Raw genomic sequence first — 17282 nt, 5'->3', positions numbered from 1 at the left:
AGGCTTTGGGACGCCAGCAAACCACAGTCAGAGCCATTATCCACAAATAGAGAAAACTTGGAACATTGGTGAACCTTCCCAGGAGTGGTCGGCCTACCAAAATTACTCCAAAAGCAACGATAACTCATCAAGGAGGTCATAAAAGAACCCAGAACAACATCTAAAGAACTGCAGGCCTCACTTGCCTCAATTAAAGGGAAAGTTCACCCAAAAATGAAAATTTGATGCTTATCTGCTTACTCCCAGGGCATCCAAGATGTAGGTGACTTTGTTTCTTCAGTAGAACACAAATCATGATTTTTAAATTCAACTGTTGCAGTCTATCAGTCATTTCATGCATGGCAATGGTAACAAAATCTATGAGAGTAAAAAAAAAACATGCACAGACAAAACCAAATGAAACCCTGCGGCTCGTGACGATACATTGATGTGTAAAGACACAAAATGATCAGTCTGTACAAGAAACTGAACAGTATTTATATCGTGTTTTACCTTTGATTCACGCAATGTCTGAACTGTTAGAACTCTTGTGAACACGCATTCACCACAGCAGGCGTGTGAGGCATCTTCTTCTTCTTCTTGCTTTATGGCGGATCGCAGACTTATAAGTGCATTACCGTCACCTCTCTCTTAAGTGGAGACTCCTAACTGAGATTGTAGATAGAGTGTCAATGGTTTATTTGAGAGATAGGTGGCAGTAATGATTATTGATTTAATGATATTTAGATAATTTTGATATGTCAATTACCGATATAATTAAGGCATTTGACCACTTTAGACCAAATCTGCTTTAATGCCAATTAACAATGTTAAAGTTAACTCTCCTATCCCCTTATTCATTCCTATTAAAGATTATTTCATCTATTTGGGTATTACCATATATAAAGACATTCATAAAATTGGAACACTTTTAATAATATGTTAGTCAAGATCAAGAGTTGCTCAAAGATGGAATAATCTTAAAGTCTCTCTTCAAGGCAAGATCTACACCATCAAAATGAATTTGTTACCTAGGCTTAATTTTCTTTTTTCTATGTTTTTTCTGTGGTAAACGACCCAGAATAAAACTTGTCACATTGCAGCGTCCTATACATCCAGGAGGATTGGCTGTACCAAATTTTGAATTATATTATTGGTCATTCCAACTTAAGGCTCTTCATACTTAGGTCAATCCTCAGTCTAAAGTTTCACGGAGAGTTATTGAAGCTGACAAGGTTAAACCACAAGGCTCCAAGATATTCTATTTGCTGGCATAGGAAATAAAAATGATATAAATTTGGCCCGGTTGTGGACAATTCTGTAAGGATCTGGAAAAGGGTGGAACGTCTGATGGGAGGACCTTTCAAATTTTGTAACAACACACCCTTATGGCACAACTTTAATTTTTTATGTGGAAATCAGCCAATTGTCCAGCCCTCTTGGGCTACATTGGGCATAAACACTTCCAGTGACTTATATGATAAACAAGGACTCTGCTCGCTTCAAGAATTAAGAAAGTTTTGTTTACCAGCATCATTATATTTGGTCTTTTTTCAGTTACGTTCTGCTCTCAAGGCCTGTGGAGTTCCCTGGGCATCCCCCATTTCCTCTCATCCAATTTGGGATTGGATCGCACCATCCTCTGGTCAGCCAACTGTTTCTTTAATATATAGTAAACTTAATGATCACACTGCAAAGTCTCTTTCTATTAAAGATATATGGAATTGTGAATTAACAGATTTTGATTTATCAGTCGACTAGGAGAGGGTGTGGTCTAATCTAATCTTAACTTCTAAAAACTTGGCTCATCGTCTTATCCATTTTAAACCTCCTTACAAGAGGTTTAAAATGAAACTGCAATTGAGCCATAACTGTCATATTTGTAACATGGTCTCATCAGGTACTTTTCTTCACATGTTTTGGGAATGTCCAATTGTTGTCAACCTATGAACTCATGTGAATTCTGTTTTGTCCTTTTTACTACAGATTGATTACACGTCTAATCCAGGTTTATGTCTTCTCAATGACGATTCTAACTAATAAGTCTCATTAAAAAAGAGAATGTTGTTTGCTGGTTTTACAGCTGCAAAGAAGACAATAATACAAAACTGGTTTACTCAGCACATGTGTGCAAAAACATTCTGGATTCATTGCCTCCTTAAGATAGTAACCTGTGAATGTACAACAGCATGAATTAACAAGGATAAACCTAGTACCACTGATGCATGGCAATGTTTTTCTTCCAACATTTTGGAATATATAAAGGAATGACCATATAATTTTTTTCCCTCTCTCTTTCAGATTGTAAATTATTGATAATATGTCTGTTGCTCCCCCTTCCTTGTTTGTTTGTTTGAATGGATGTTATTTTGTTAATATAAAAAAAAAAGTTAAAAAAAAAAAAAAAAAAACATGGTGGTGGTAATGTGATGGTTTGGGGCTTCAGGACCTGGACGACTTGCCATAATTGATGGAACCATAAATTCTGCACTCTGTCAGAAAATCATGAAGGAGAATGTCCAGCTGTCAGTTTGTGACCTCAAGCTCAAGTGCACTTGGGTTATGCAGCAGGACAATGATCCCAAACACACCAGCAAGTCTACCTCCGAAAGGCTTACGAAAAACAAATTTAAGGTTTTGGAGTGGCCAAGTCAAAGTCCTGACTTAAATCCAGATGACGACTTACATACCTTTTATGGACCTTGACACTGTTATGTCTACGGGACAGTCACAGGCCTCCCGGTTTTCATCCAAAATATCTTAAATTGTGTTCCAAAGACGAACTGAGCTTTTACGTGTTTGGAACGACATGGGGGTAAGTGATTGTCATTAGATTTTCATTTTGGGGTGGAGTATCCCTTTAAACAGTCCATTCATGCTCTAAAACCCTCCCATGTGGCTGAATTAAAACAAATCTGCAAAGAAGAGTGGGCAAAAATTCCTCCACAGCAATGTGAAAGACTCAGTGCCAGTAATCGCAAATGCTTGATTGCAGTTGTTGCTGCAAAGGATGGCACAACCAGTTAATAGATTTAGGGGGCAATTACTTTTTTTTTTACGTAGTGCCAGACAGGTTTGGACAGATTTTTTCACTTAATAAATTAAATAATTTCAAAACTGCATTTTGTATTAACTTGGGTTATCATTGTATAATATAAAAATTAGTTTGACGATCTGAATCATTCAAGTGTGATAAATAAGCAAAAAAAAAAAAAAAAAAAAAAAAAAACGAAGGGGCCAAAAAAATTTCACACCACTGTGTGTGTGTGTTTGTGTGTATATATACATATATATAATGAAGTGCACTAAATTTTCTTACTAGCCTATCCACTTAATTTTTCAACAGGGGAGTAAGATATTTCTTGTGAATTTGCAAGACTTCTGATTCATTAGTTGCTATTGGTAAAAGAATAATGCAGTAACAATAAAACTATTTATGCAAATATTTACTCCCAATTACAATAAATAAATAAATATCAATATATACCAATTATTATCCAGCAGCATAGCAGATTGTTATTGTACAGCTAAAATAACTCTGGAGGCCTTGCATAGTCAAATTAAAAATGGCCACATCTGCTAATGAGTTAAAATAAGGTAAGACATAAGAGTGCAGAAGTGCTATTCTTATGTGTACATGTGCATATGATGTTGTCATTTATATACCATATTAAGTATCTTTTTTTAATTACATTTTGAGTAATCTTATTGTACTTCACTGCCGTTTTCTTGGAGGTAAAGCACATGCTGTCATAGATAGAGGGTGTTGGAACATCATCTTGCTGTTGATCTTACAAACTGATCTACACTCATCCAGCAGCAGAAGAAACTTCTCATCCGATTCGGTACAATCAAGCAGCAACTCTCAGGATTGAAAACAAAGCCTGTAATGCACCTTGCCACAATAATCAAGTCCCCTCAAAGTGGTTTCCCACGATATTTTTCCCTTGTCAGCATGACAAAGTGACAGTGCAACCCAATTTCCATTGTCTAAAATGAATGATTAACCTCAAACACTTTCTTTTGATGAAACATACTGTATGAAAATGGAAGTTTGTTGAGGCAAACACACAGAAAGTGACTTTATAAAGCAAAGTCTCTCAGAATAGTATTATTAAAGAAATGGTCATGAACATGCTTGAAACTTTAGCTCCATGTGTTTTTCCCAGGTAGATAAGTATTTACGCAGATGTGGTTTACAGCTATGCGTCAGACTTCTTCCTCTTTGTGACAGCCTACCAGTTAGACAGAGTAGTTTTGAGGTCATATAAGAATGAATGTGTGTCCTGTATATTAGTTTAAATGCATACCACCAGGACAATGAATTTTAATCCATCAAATATTTTATTAAATGATGCTTAACATTAAAAAAAATCTTAAAAGCAACATTCAAAATATAGGCTAAATGCATTTCTTTAAGAAAGATGTCAAAAAGTCTCATTTGAAAATTTGAGCCAATTAACAATGTTAACATGAGCAATATACATGCACAAAGAGGAGCAAATTTGCAACAGCTTTAACTTCTGCATTCTCCTACTTAACATATATTATTGTAAACAAAATTGTAAAAAAAAAAAATAATAATAAAAAAATAAAAACAGAACAAAGACAACTTTCAAGAACACAATATACATTCATTAAACAGGGGAACTTAGGGATAGTAAAAAAAAAAAAAAAAAAATTGTAAGCTACTCAGAGAGAACATAACTGAGGGAATAAGTTTTCTCTATGCAATCTGCGTGGAGGAATATTCACCAGATTTGCTGAAGACTGAACTTCTGCGTTCAGATAACTGTTGAGACAAAGTGGTGCACTGGCTGAAGCACAATGGAAACTGCTCTTTTAGGACTTTAAGGACTGCTCTTCTGAACTTCTGTCCGGCAAAGGCATAGATGATAGGGTTAAGGCAACAGTGGCTTAAGGCGATTGTTTCCACCCATTGCATGGCAAGGCTTAAACCAGTATGCAACTCACAAGAAAACAAGTACCCTTGCTTCTGCAGGAACATAAGAAACATGACAACGTTATATGGAGTCCAGAAGAGGAAATAAACTGCCACCACAGCCAGGATGAGTCTAATGACTTTGTGCCTTTTTTGTGATCTTATGCTTAGCAGAGTAGGGATGATCCGGGAATAGCAAAAGCCCATAATAATCAGAGGGAAAATCAAGCTCAGGAAGTTCATATTAAGGTAAGTAAATGACATCCAGGCTGTACCTTCAGGAAAATCAGTTTCGCATGATGTTTTGTTTTTCTCCATTTTCTCTTTGGCAAAAATAATATTTGGGAGGGATGGAAACAAACTGAAAATCCATACAAATGAGGCCAGAGCCAAACCCATTTTTATAGACCGATTTCTGGAAAATATACTATGGGCATGGACGATGACAACATAGCGATCCAGTGTCATAAGGACCATGAAGAAGATGCTACCATACAGACCCAACATGAAGAGACCTGTTATGATATGACACATGAATTTGCCAAAAATCCACTCGTTCATGGTACTATGAGCCCAAAAAGGGAGTGACACAAGAAAGAGTAGGTCAGATAGGGCTAGGTTGAGGAGGCACACATCTGTCATGTTGGATTTATGACGATATCTGATCAGGACCCACACTACCAGGCCATTTCCGATGAAACCAAGAATGAAAACAATGCTATACAGGGTGGGAAGGAAAACCTCGCTGAAGGCCTTTGCGTTGCCATTGTTGCATGGTGATCCAGCATTTGCAGCACCATCTAAATTGTAGTAATCGTCATAGCCTGTTGTTGTAGGTTGGAGGGCAGACAAATAACACATTGTTAGGTTATATTATATACAATAGGTCTATTTATAATATATATAATATATATAATATATAATGTATAATATGTTTATAGTGTATTATGAAATCTTAACAACAATGGTTTCTTTAGGTTTGAAAGTAGACAAAATGACACCCCAAGTAGGAACTTGAATTTTAGTTTGTGCTCTCCTGACATCTACTGGTCAGACTAGGCATGGTTTTCTTCACATGGAAACTGACGACTTTGAGATGTTAAAACGTTCACAATTATGACTTCTTTCATGTTTAAAAGGATAGTTCACACACACACACACACACACACACACACACACACACACACACACACACACACACACACACACACACACACACACACACACACACACACACACACACACACACACACACACAAATAAAATTCTGTCATAATTTTCTCACCATCAAAAACCTGTCTGTTTTTTTCTAATGTTGAAAACAAAATAAGATATTTTGAAGAATGTTGGAAACCAAACAGTAGATGGTTGAAATTCTTCAAAATATATTCTTTTGTGCTGAACAGAAGAAAGAAACTAAGACAGGTTTGGAACAATTTGAGGGGAAGTAAATGACAGAATTGACGTTTCACTTTTGGGTGAACTTTTACAATAAAATCAAATTATAATAATGCAGGTTTTCGATTTATCTATTTAAAAAAAGTTTGCTTTTTAACAAATTATTATTTAAAATTCTAATAATTGTTGTAACAAAAACAATTAAAACAAATTCCAATGTCCTATAAGTATATTATTAAGTAGGAACGACTTTTAAATATAGCATAATTACATTAAATAGGCTGTTTAGTAACCTACCAGGCGCAGGTTCTGAGTCCTCTGTCATCTCTCTTGGTTATGACAGCTGAATCTGTGAATTTTTTTGTGATCCTGTCAGTCAAAAAGCTTAACAAACATAGGAGGTGCTATTTCCTGAACCTCCCAGAGGCGGGTCCTAAACTCACTTTAATGCCATTAAAAAAGTTCAAACTGCTGTCTGTATCATTAAATCAATAAATTTGGAATTCACATAAGCCTTTTTAAACTGAGAAATTAGTAGGGACATTTCATTTAAGAAAAAGGGGCATTGGCCCACAGCTGTAATTGCAATACATAAATATGCATACACACAGACACATATAGATTTACACATTTAAATTTAATTTGATTAAAATAAGCATTAACAGAGAACAATTTGTATATGTAAATTTGAAACTTAAATAAGCTTTTATGTAGCTTATTTTCTATGTAAATATACACATTCCCAGTACTTCAACTGTCTTTTAACTTTTACAAATGTTCACCTGCTAAAAAGTGTTCCAAGGCCCTCTTAGGGTTAAGGTGCAGCAGAATTTACCCATCTGTCTTTCTGAGAAAACAGTTGTATTTGATTGTTCATATCGTTCAGTAATGTTTGTATTAGCAGACAATTTGTTATATAATATTTGTCAAAGTTCTTTATGAATAAATAGAAAACTGTAATGCGTCCTACATATACATTGACACTTCTGTCGTGTAACAGTAGGCTATTTATTCATGAGCTGACAAAGACTCTCACCAACGGTTCCGAGGATCCTGCTTAAATAAACAGGGGCGGGGCTTATTAACGGCGGGCGAGCCAATCAGGCAGACCGCAAAAGAATAATAAACGCTAGGGACGCTGGGAGTAAACACTATTAGAATGTTAAGGGACAGATTTTTTTGTTGCAAGTTCACGGTTACCATGGTAAAAGCTTGTGTTATCATAGCAGTTCCATATTGATATTATAATAATTCTCCTGATGATTACATAAAATGTACGTCTTGACAGTTACGCTAATGGTAACTGTTCTTTAGATAAACGACTTTAGGTGGAGAGAGTCATTTATTGACAGTCTCGCTTTATCAGTGCTGTTTACTGAAAAGCTCACTCGCTTCCAGCGGCTCGTTCTCTCGGGCGCGTTCTCGCGCACAGAATTCCTGGCTCAGGCTGCCGTTGAGCGCGCGCTCGAGAAGCCGCGGGAACGGCGCTGCCTGGTGGACGGATTAGAATAGGGTTGTGAACTCCTGTGCCGCCCCTGCTGTTGTCTGTCTATGAAGCCGAATCCACGTACAGTAAGTATTTCATTGCTTTATATTTTGGTGCTATTTCCGTGACGATATTATTTTTACTTTGACTCGGAACCTTTTTATGGTAATAGTTGCGTTGATTATACTGCATATGTTCGTAGTCTCTTTTGTGACAAGTGAAACGTTTGAATGCTTTTATTTGTTTTTCCATATTTAAGAACAGAATTGCGTACATAAAACGCTTAACATCTAGGAGCACGGTAAATGGTGAAGTCGTTCTGAATACTTGACCGTGACACCTTGGTGCTGGTCAGCTGTGTTTTGTGTAACGTTAGAGAAGTTCTTCTTTACCTTGTTCTGTTTAACTTAAATATATTTTCCTGCTCTTTCTTTAAAGGTGACACTTGTATGAATAAGTGTGAATCCGAATTCCAATGTCCACCCCTGGAAATAACGTTACGAGTAAATTGCGTTGATAGAAAGCGGATTTGGTTTATGACAGATGAATTTGGGAGACGCTAAGATCAGACCTCCTGTAGGGTGAGTGTAATTTGATACAGAGCCCTTACTAAATGTTCATGTTTGATGGATTTGAGTGTTATAACTGCTTCTAATCTAAGTTATCTATCTATCTATCTATCTATCTATCTATCTATCTATCTATCTATCTATTGAGAGATGATGGTGTGTTCTAGTGTGCATAAATTTTTTTCAAGCTATCTTGATCACCATGTGTGACACACCAATCACTTGTTGAACTCTTTTAAAGGGATACTCCACCCGAAAATGAAAATTTTGTCATTAATCACTTACCCTCATGTCGTTCCAAACCCATAAAAGTTTTGTTCATCTTCGGAACACAATTTAAGATATTTCGGATGAAAACCGGGGGACTTGTGACTGTCCCATAGACTGCCAAGTAAAGTACACGGTCAAGGTCCAGAAAAGTATGAAAATCATCGTCAGAATACTCCATCTGCCATCAGTGATTCAACCATAACATTATGAAGCGACGAGAATACTTTTTGTACACAAAGAAAACAAAAATAACGACTTTATTCAACAATTCCTCTCCTCTGTGTCTCTCCAAATCAGCGTAGTGCCATTTTGGCGAATCTGAGCAGTACGCAGGTGGCGTATGCTCTTCTGTGTCATCTGCGCCACAAGGATACATTTTCTATGTATATTTACGTTTTGGTTTAAAAGAAAACAGCTCATCAGCGCAGCGCGGCAGACATAGAAGAGAGTACGCTGCCTGTGTACTGCTCAGATTCGCAAAAATGGTGCTACACTATTTCATAACTTATACGGATACATTTCATAACGTTACGGTTGATCCACTGATGGCAGATGGACTATTCTGACGATGCTTTTCATACTTTTCTGGACCTTGACCGTGTATTTTACTTGGCAGTCTATGGGACAGTCTCAAGCCTCCCGGTTTTCATCCAAAATATCTTAAATTGTGTTCCGAAGATGAACAAAGCTTTTACGGGTTTGGAACGACATGGGGGTAAGTGATTAATGAAAAAAATGTCAATTTTGGGTGGAGTATCCCTTTAAGTTAGTGAAGGTAACTGGAACATCAGGATATTCTGTAGTGGAATGAGAAAATCTGAATAATACACAATTAAATGACTTGCATAGATTAACATTCCAAATTCTGAAATTTGGTCTTATTTACAATAACAGATCTAAGAGTCTGTAACAAAAGAAGTTGAAATGGCATTTGACGTGTTTGGATAAAAGCTATGTTCTAGCAGCTACATGAGAGAAGAGTAACTAGGAAATGAAAACAAATAACTGTCTGTTCATCTGTTTTTGTATTCCACCTCTCACACCTTTTGTCACCTCCGCTCTTGACTCAATAGCTCATTATTCCATTTTATTGAATGGCATGTTTGCTGAGCTTTTCTACCTCCAAATTAAGTACCTTAAATTGACTTTGTGTATTTGGTATTCAAGTCAGTCCTCATGAGAAGTAAACGCAGGTGTGACAAATTCCTCTCCACTGGAATTGTATTCTCACAGAAACAGAAACTTCTGGCGATGGTAACGTATCTTAGCAAGCCATTTAAATGTTATCCAGTGTCCCCTCTCTGACAACACAACAGTCTGCTTTGTGGCTCTTACCCATAGCCCCCCTTTCCTTTTATGTAATCAGACCCCATTACATAGCTAAAGCAGTGGACGATTGTGGTTATTTAAAGCTTGAACAGTTGTTCAGCATTCCCACCACTATCTTCTCAAAATGTTTATGAGTATCCAGTGAGATTCAGAAAGAAGTAACTTTTGTTACATTCTTGGTCACAGTTTTGATATTATGCAATGAATTTGAACAAAAAAAGCAGACAGATTGATTGAAAATGCAGACCAATTATATATAACATACATAATCATATTAGGCAGAAATGTGATGTTTATCGTATTATAACACTGATATTTGAACTGTAAAGTCATTTTAGAGTTTACGATGTTACCATAGATATTTTGCTACCTAGACAACATGTAGTTCTATTCTAATATCAGAATTTTGTCTACAAAAATGGGTAGGAATCCTGATATCTGTTTATGAAGTGAGTTTAAGTGTTAGCTCATGCACAAGATCCCTTGTATTGGAACACTTTGTTAGTAGATGAAAAATTAAAGTCCCCATTAAATCAAAATCGAAGTTTTTTGGCTTTTAGTATAAATATCACCTTAAGGTTATCTATAAGGTAGTGTGTTCCAAAACAATGACAAAATTCACATTTATAAGATATAAGCATTCAAAACTTATGGTCTCTCACTTCCAATATGGATCAATGATTTTGATGACATCACCTTGTACTTCAGCTTCTTATCAAACTTTATGTCCAATCAAATGCTCTCTAGAATCTGAAGCGTCCCACCCCCTACACCATACGTAAATAGATGCTGTAGCTGCTACTGTAATTGGTCACTTGTTCACAGAATTAGTATTTTCTGTATGGTGAATGGCACGTAGTGCACTATATAGGGGATAGGGAACGATTCAGTGTAAATATGATTATTTATGCGGTTTTAACCTAAAGCACAGCATCGTCCATCTGTGAAGGACATAGGCTGTCAAACATACACAAGTGTTAACCAATCATAGCAGTAGGTGTTTACTTCCGAGTCTACAATCTGCCACAACTATTCAAACGGAGCTTGAACGTGGTAGTTTTGTGTTGCTGTCTATGGGTCAGAATAGAAAGCTCTCGAAGTTCATCAAAAATATCTTAATTTGTTTTCCAAAGATGAACAAAGCTCTTAGGGGTTTGGATTGACATGAGGGTTGGTAATTAATGACAGAATGTAAATTTTTGGGTGAACTAACCCTTTAAATTTCCTTTATAGTCATAGGTGAAGCTCTGAACAGGTCTCAGGATTTTCCCCCATGCATTCATTTTCCTTTTGCATGTGGGTGTCTCACTCTTAATTAGCCACTAATTGTTTTCTTGCTCTATTAGGAATTCTTACTCCTGCTGGATCTCACACTACAATTAATTGTTTTCCACTAATATACACAACACATCAGAGTACAATGTGCACACAGTACAACAAAACACATAATTTGAAGTCAAGACACATTTAGTTAGGGACTTTTAAATTCCATTCAGGCAGTCCTTGCACTTATCTCTGTTTGGAGTTTTGTATATTCAGCCATGAAGGTCAAACGAAGGACAAAAACTTTATCAAATAAGATAAATTTGTTGAGTTAAATGTTAAGCTAAGCATATTTCTCTAATGACTAGAGCTGTGACGGTGGCAGATTTTTACCACCACGGTGGTAATGGGACCAACTATAGTCGGTGACGCAGTGTTGATATATATAAAAAATAATAAACATTTTCAAATATTTTTTCTCATTTTACACAATATTTCCAGTGGAGGGAATGGTAAAAGATGGCACAAGCAAAGACTATAATCGAAAAACAGCTGTGAAAAAAATATATATGCAGAATTTTAATGATCATTCTTTAAGAATACTTGTTAAACTTAAAACATACCTGATTTGTATTTGAAATTAATAATATTTCAATATTTGAGTTTTATAGTAATGTCATGTCACACCGCAGGACATATTTTGCCTGGAGCTGTGAGAAAAGCTTAATAAATTACATAATGAGAAAAAAAAAATCTGCTAACCTCTAACAGTTTAAAAAACAACAGTATTTGACCTTTACAAATTCAAAGTCTCACGCAATTTAGAACTTTGTTTTAAAAAATGCTGTTTCACCCTTATTTGTCATCTGGCCATGTGTATATATATATATATATATATATATATATATATATATATATATATATATATATATATTTAACATTGAAACTTATGACATGACCAAGATATTTTTGGAGTAGTTGGTTTATTTCTTTAATTTGATTCAAAAAGTGAAACTTGTATATTATATTCATTCATTACACACAGACGGATACATTTCAAATGTTTATTCTTTTAATTTTGATGATTATAGCTGACAACTAAGGAAAATCCCAAATTCAGTATCTCAGAAAATTAGAATATTACTTAAGACCAATACAAAGAAAGGATTTTTATAAATCTTGGCCAACAGAAAATTATGAACATGACAAGTATGAGCATGTACAGCACTCAATACTTAGTTGGGGCTCCTTTTGCCTGAATTACTGCAGCAATGCAGCGTGGCATGGAGTCGATTAGTCTGTGGCACTGCTCAGGTGTTATGAGAGCCCAGGTTGCTCTGATAATGTCCTTCAGCTCTTTTGCATTCTTGGGTCTGGCATATCGCATCTTCCTCTTCACAATACTCCATAGATTTTCTATGGGGTTAAAGTCAGGCGGGTTTGCTGGTCAATTAAGAACAGGGATACCATGGTCCTTAAACCAGGTACTGGTAGCTTTGGTGCCAAGTCCTGTTGGAAAATAAAATCTGCATCTCTATAAAATTGGTCAGCAGCAGGAAGCATGAAGTGCTCTAAAACTTCCTGGCATATGGCTGCGTTGACCTTGGACCTCAGAAAACACAGTGGACCAACACCAGCAGATGACATGGCACCCCAAACCATCACTGACTGTGGAAACTTTACACTGGACCTCAAGCAATGTGGATTGTGTGCCTCTCTTCTCTTCCTCCAGACTCTGGGACCCTAATTTCCAAAGGAAATACAAAATTTACTTTAATCAGAGAACATAACTTTGGACCACTCAGCAGCAGTCCAGTCCTTTTTGTCTTTAGCCCAGGCGAGGCGTTTCTGACACTGTCTGTTATTCAAGAGTGGCTTGACACAAGTAATGCCACAGCTGAAACCCATGTCTTGCATACGTCTGTGTGTAGTGGTTCTTAAAGCACTGACTCCAGCTGCAGTCCACTATTTGTGAATCTCCCCCACATTTTTGAATGGGTTTTGTTTCACAATCCACTCCAGGGTGGAGTTATCCCTATTGCTTGTAGACTTTTTTCTACCACATCTTTTCCTTCCCTTCGCCTCTCTATTAATGTGCTTGGACACAGAGCTCTGTGAACAGCCAGCCTTTTTTGCAATGACCTTTTGTGTCTTGCTTCCCTTGTGCAAGGTGTCAGTGGTCGTCTTTTGGATAACTGTCAAGTCAGCAGTCTTCCCCATGATTGTGTAGCCTACAGAACTAGACTGAGAGACCATTTAAAGGCCTTTGCAGGTGTTTTTGAGTTAATTAGCTGATTAGATTGTGGCACCAGGTGTCTTCAATATTAAACCTTTTCACAATATTCTAATTTTCTGAGATACTGAATTTGGGTTTTTCCTTAGTTGTCAGTTATAATCATCAAAATTAAAAGAAATAACCATTTGAAATATATCAGTCTATGTGTAATGATGAATATCATATATAAGTTTCACTTTTTGAATGGAATTAGTGAAATCAACTTTTTGATGATATTCTAATTATATGACCAGCACCTGTAGTTACTATAATAAAACTGTTAAATTTGTGGTTACTGTAGTTTTACTACAAATAGCATAATTATGGTTACTATAGTGAGAGAATAGTAAATTTGTGGATACTGTGATTTTACCGCAAATACCACAGTTAAACTAGTTACTATAGTAAACATATGGTTAATTTAATAAGATAACACATACACATGCGAGTTCACACAGAATAAAAAATATACATTTTCATTGTCATGTAGATCAAGGGATAGGAAATTTTTATTTACCGTATGCCAATCATTTATGTTCTATAATCTTTGATCGTAGCGCTCGGCCTACGTAAGTTAAGTTTTCTCTTTAAAATCAATGTGGTGAACACACAGATGATCACACCACACTATAAATATGTGCCTTTTTCATCTTTTATTATAGTATTTGCATTTTTAGAGCACTTTTAGCTGTGCAGTAGTGCAGACATTTACATTAGTTTGGCGGGGAAGGTCCAGAGGTTGCCAGATTTGTGTAAAAAAAATCAACCAAATATTGATTAAAAGCTAGGCGGAAAACTGCAGGCTTTGAAATACTGTAAGACCACCGGAAGGTCCTGGCAGGTCGCAGGCTGGATTTTCGCAGAAAAAAGGGTTCAGTGAATCTGAAAATGCACACACTGGAAAAACTGCTACTTATAATGACTTTCACTTGGAAAACTTGATACAATACTATACGATATTACGATTTGTCTTTCAAATGTAGTGAAGTTGAAGTAGCCAGTTTCCAGAAAAAAATACACACACACACACACACACACACACACACACACATACATATACACACAGTATAGCACAAGTGTTCCTAAACAATTTTGAAGTCTGTGTACAACCATTTGGAGACTGTGATTTTTGTGTCATCAATGTCAGATTAGCTCCACCCTAAATGATGTAAAAATAAAACTAATTGTGGTTGGTCGCTTTGCATGTTGGTAAGACAGTCTCTTTCTGTCTAAGTAGGCGATTCTTGGCCACAAAAATATGCTGCGTGCCAACAACCTTATGCCAGTAATGAAAAGTCTGGCTATGCAAGATTAAATTCTATGAGATCTGAACAATCATTGTTGAACCCATAGTCCAGAGTACTTCCATTGACACCATGGGTATAACCTCATTTTTTCACTTGAGTGCACCGCGGCTCATATTTCTGCTTTCGTATGTCAACCTCCCTGTCTCTGGTGCTTAAAATAGAGCTCACAACAGATAATCCTGTCCATCAGCTGGACTAACCACTGCATCTCTACACCCTTCTCCCTGTTCACACCCACCACAATCCTCACTGGAGCTCGTAGACACACCCTGCATATGAACCATAACTCCAGTGTCTAATTTTCTGAAAAGTGATGTTTCAGTTTTTGTTTAGAAATTATATTGCTTTTAACACTCTTTTCAACACTTACACTTATTCTTTTGAATATACTAGGTAAAAATGCTTCACAAAGCTCACAAATGAGCATGTCTCATATGTTGAAAGATGAGAGACAAGCTTTGTATACTGTATGTGGTAGCAGCACATGGTCTCTCCCTTAATAAAATCAGCTCAACAAATATAACAATGTTCATGGCACAAGCACAACTTTGTGGTCTGTTAGTGTTGTTCCAAATGTGAGGAGCATGACCAACTTCATATTTGTTCGTGTGAACTAATCCTTCACTCACACTAAATCCTTCACTTTTACAGTAGATTGAAGACCATGTCTGGTCACACTGGAAGACCAGTGTAATTTTATATGGATATGGCAAGTGATTCAGACTCACTGAAGAGTTTAACCCTGATGAGAATGGGATATAGTAGTGTTTATGTCTTCTTCGGACTTCATCGTTCTTGTGTAATAGCATGCAATGCCACAGCTATTTTGGGAGCGTGCTGTCAGGCGGTGTTTTAGGAGATCTATTCAGCACACAATTCAACAGCCTTTATAGTGGAAGCTACACGTCTACCAGAGAGTTTGTCTCAAAGTTATCTAATTGCCCAAAAAAGCTGATTCAAAACACTGTATCAGGGCTCCAGACAAAAAAAAAAAAAAAAAAATAAAGTAAGGAGCCATTGGCTACTATAAGAAAGAAAAGTAGGTGGCAGATTATTTTTTTAGGTGCCACAGTATAAATGTTTTTTTTTTTTTTTTTTTTTGCTATTATAAAAATTATTTATTTATTTTTTACATTTTAACATTTCAATCATACTGTCATGTGTTTATGTATCATCTTTTCTTGACTTTATCAACATTTCAAAGGGAACTAAGGTTCACTTAAAGTTGGAACTAAATGTCTTTTCCAACTTGAAATATACCGTCACAAAGAATTGTTCATTACATTGAATCTGTACCAATATCATGGACCATAAGAATCATTTGGCCACTGAGTGTAGTTTGGGCTCCTCCTCAATGCATCCTATAAATGTTGTAATATGTCTTTCACACATTTAGTCTGTTTTTCTTCATTAGTAAAATGTAATTTTATAGAAAGAGTTGTATCATGTAGACAACAGGTTAAGTAAAAATATTAATATGCATTAGTGCATAAATATAGCGAAATGCTCCTCTTTATAGTTATTTTTCTAGCTGACTGATGAGCTTATGGACACCGAAGGTTATTCTGGGGTAAATGTATTATTACGTTGCAGTGTTTACATGCTTTTCCGCAGTTTGAAACACTGAATGAACTTTTACATGAAACATTTCAGTAAGTTGTACTGTAGGCTCTCTTATAAAATAACCTACCTTTTGATGTTAATTCATGTTTATTATGTACTATAGTAGTAAAGAGAAAGATATAATGGGATATAATGGGTATAATAATACAGCATTTATTTTTTGAATTTTGTTATGAATTTGGCTGATACTTTTACTAAAAAGTAACAAAGCACAAATCTTTTTGCGATTACTGGATGGCAAGTGCGCTTCAAATAATATGAAGTTCACGCATTAACAGATTAACATTAAAATAATGCGTGAGCGTGAACCTCTCTGCTTGCACGCAGATTTCCTTTGCTCTATCACAAAACCAGACGTGCATGCTCAGATACACACTGCTCTTGCCCAGAGAGAGTGCACACACTTAAAACTAGGGATTCACCGAAATGAAATTCTTGGCCGAAGCCGAATAATAATGAAATGCTTGGCCGAAGGCCGAAGGCCGAATACCGAACGCGGTGTTTCGCATTTTTTCCATTTATTTTGCCAATTTTTTCACCATTACAATAATTAAATAGTAAAAATTTGCTTTTTACTATTTTGTGTTGCTTTTCAGATAAATAAATCAAATAACAAAAATACAATTTCAAAATATTTATTTAACACTGAACATTTTTGAACATTCCAGCAAATATTATACAAACAAAGCACAATATAACTTAAAATAAATAAATTAGTAAAAAAAAAAAAATCGGCCATTTTTGAAGCCCCCCTTCTTGAATAGCCTATGTTAGGCCTATAACTGACTGCTGAAAGAATGTAACTCTGTATGTCTACAACAACAAATGTGCATTGAATAGT

The 17282-nt window shown here is 36.0% G+C and overlaps 2 protein-coding genes across 2 annotated transcripts in view; one reads left to right on the top strand and one right to left on the bottom strand.

The window, feature by feature from the left end:
- Positions 1-4333: 4333 nt before the first annotated feature.
- Positions 4334-7154, bottom strand: LOC109059491 (C-C chemokine receptor type 5-like). Its single transcript, XM_019076682.2, has 3 exons — positions 7102-7154; positions 6617-6668; positions 4334-5745 (listed from the first exon to the last, which is right to left on the bottom strand). Exons 2-3 carry the CDS (start codon positions 6642-6644, stop codon positions 4706-4708), a joined length of 1068 nt encoding a protein of 355 aa, XP_018932227.1. The 5' UTR covers positions 6645-6668; positions 7102-7154; the 3' UTR covers positions 4334-4705.
- A 360-nt stretch (positions 7155-7514) lies between these two features.
- The window catches only part of cobl (cordon-bleu WH2 repeat protein), a 112056-nt gene continuing 102288 nt past the window's right edge, over positions 7515-17282 (top strand). The window contains 2 exon segments of the mRNA XM_042740501.1: positions 7515-7891; positions 8244-8386. Of these exon segments, the coding sequence (XP_042596435.1) occupies positions 8349-8386 (38 nt within the window). The 5' untranslated portion in view covers positions 7515-7891; positions 8244-8348.

This window comes from Cyprinus carpio, chromosome B16 (genome assembly GCF_018340385.1).
Source record: "Cyprinus carpio isolate SPL01 chromosome B16, ASM1834038v1, whole genome shotgun sequence".
NCBI classification, from domain to species: domain Eukaryota; kingdom Metazoa; phylum Chordata; class Actinopteri; order Cypriniformes; family Cyprinidae; genus Cyprinus; species Cyprinus carpio.
Note: the sequence above shows the minus strand (reverse complement) of the source record. Positions and strands in the feature narration are given on the sequence as shown.

Excerpts from the sequence above, each read along its gene's own strand:
- LOC109059491 (XM_019076682.2), bottom strand. The coding sequence starts at position 6,644 with ATGACAGAGGACTCAGAACCTGCGCCTG. Across the intron at positions 5,746-6,616 it reads GGACTCAGAACCTGCGCCTG|GCTATGACGATTACTACAAT; the intron begins GTAGGTTACTAA and ends CTACAACAACAG.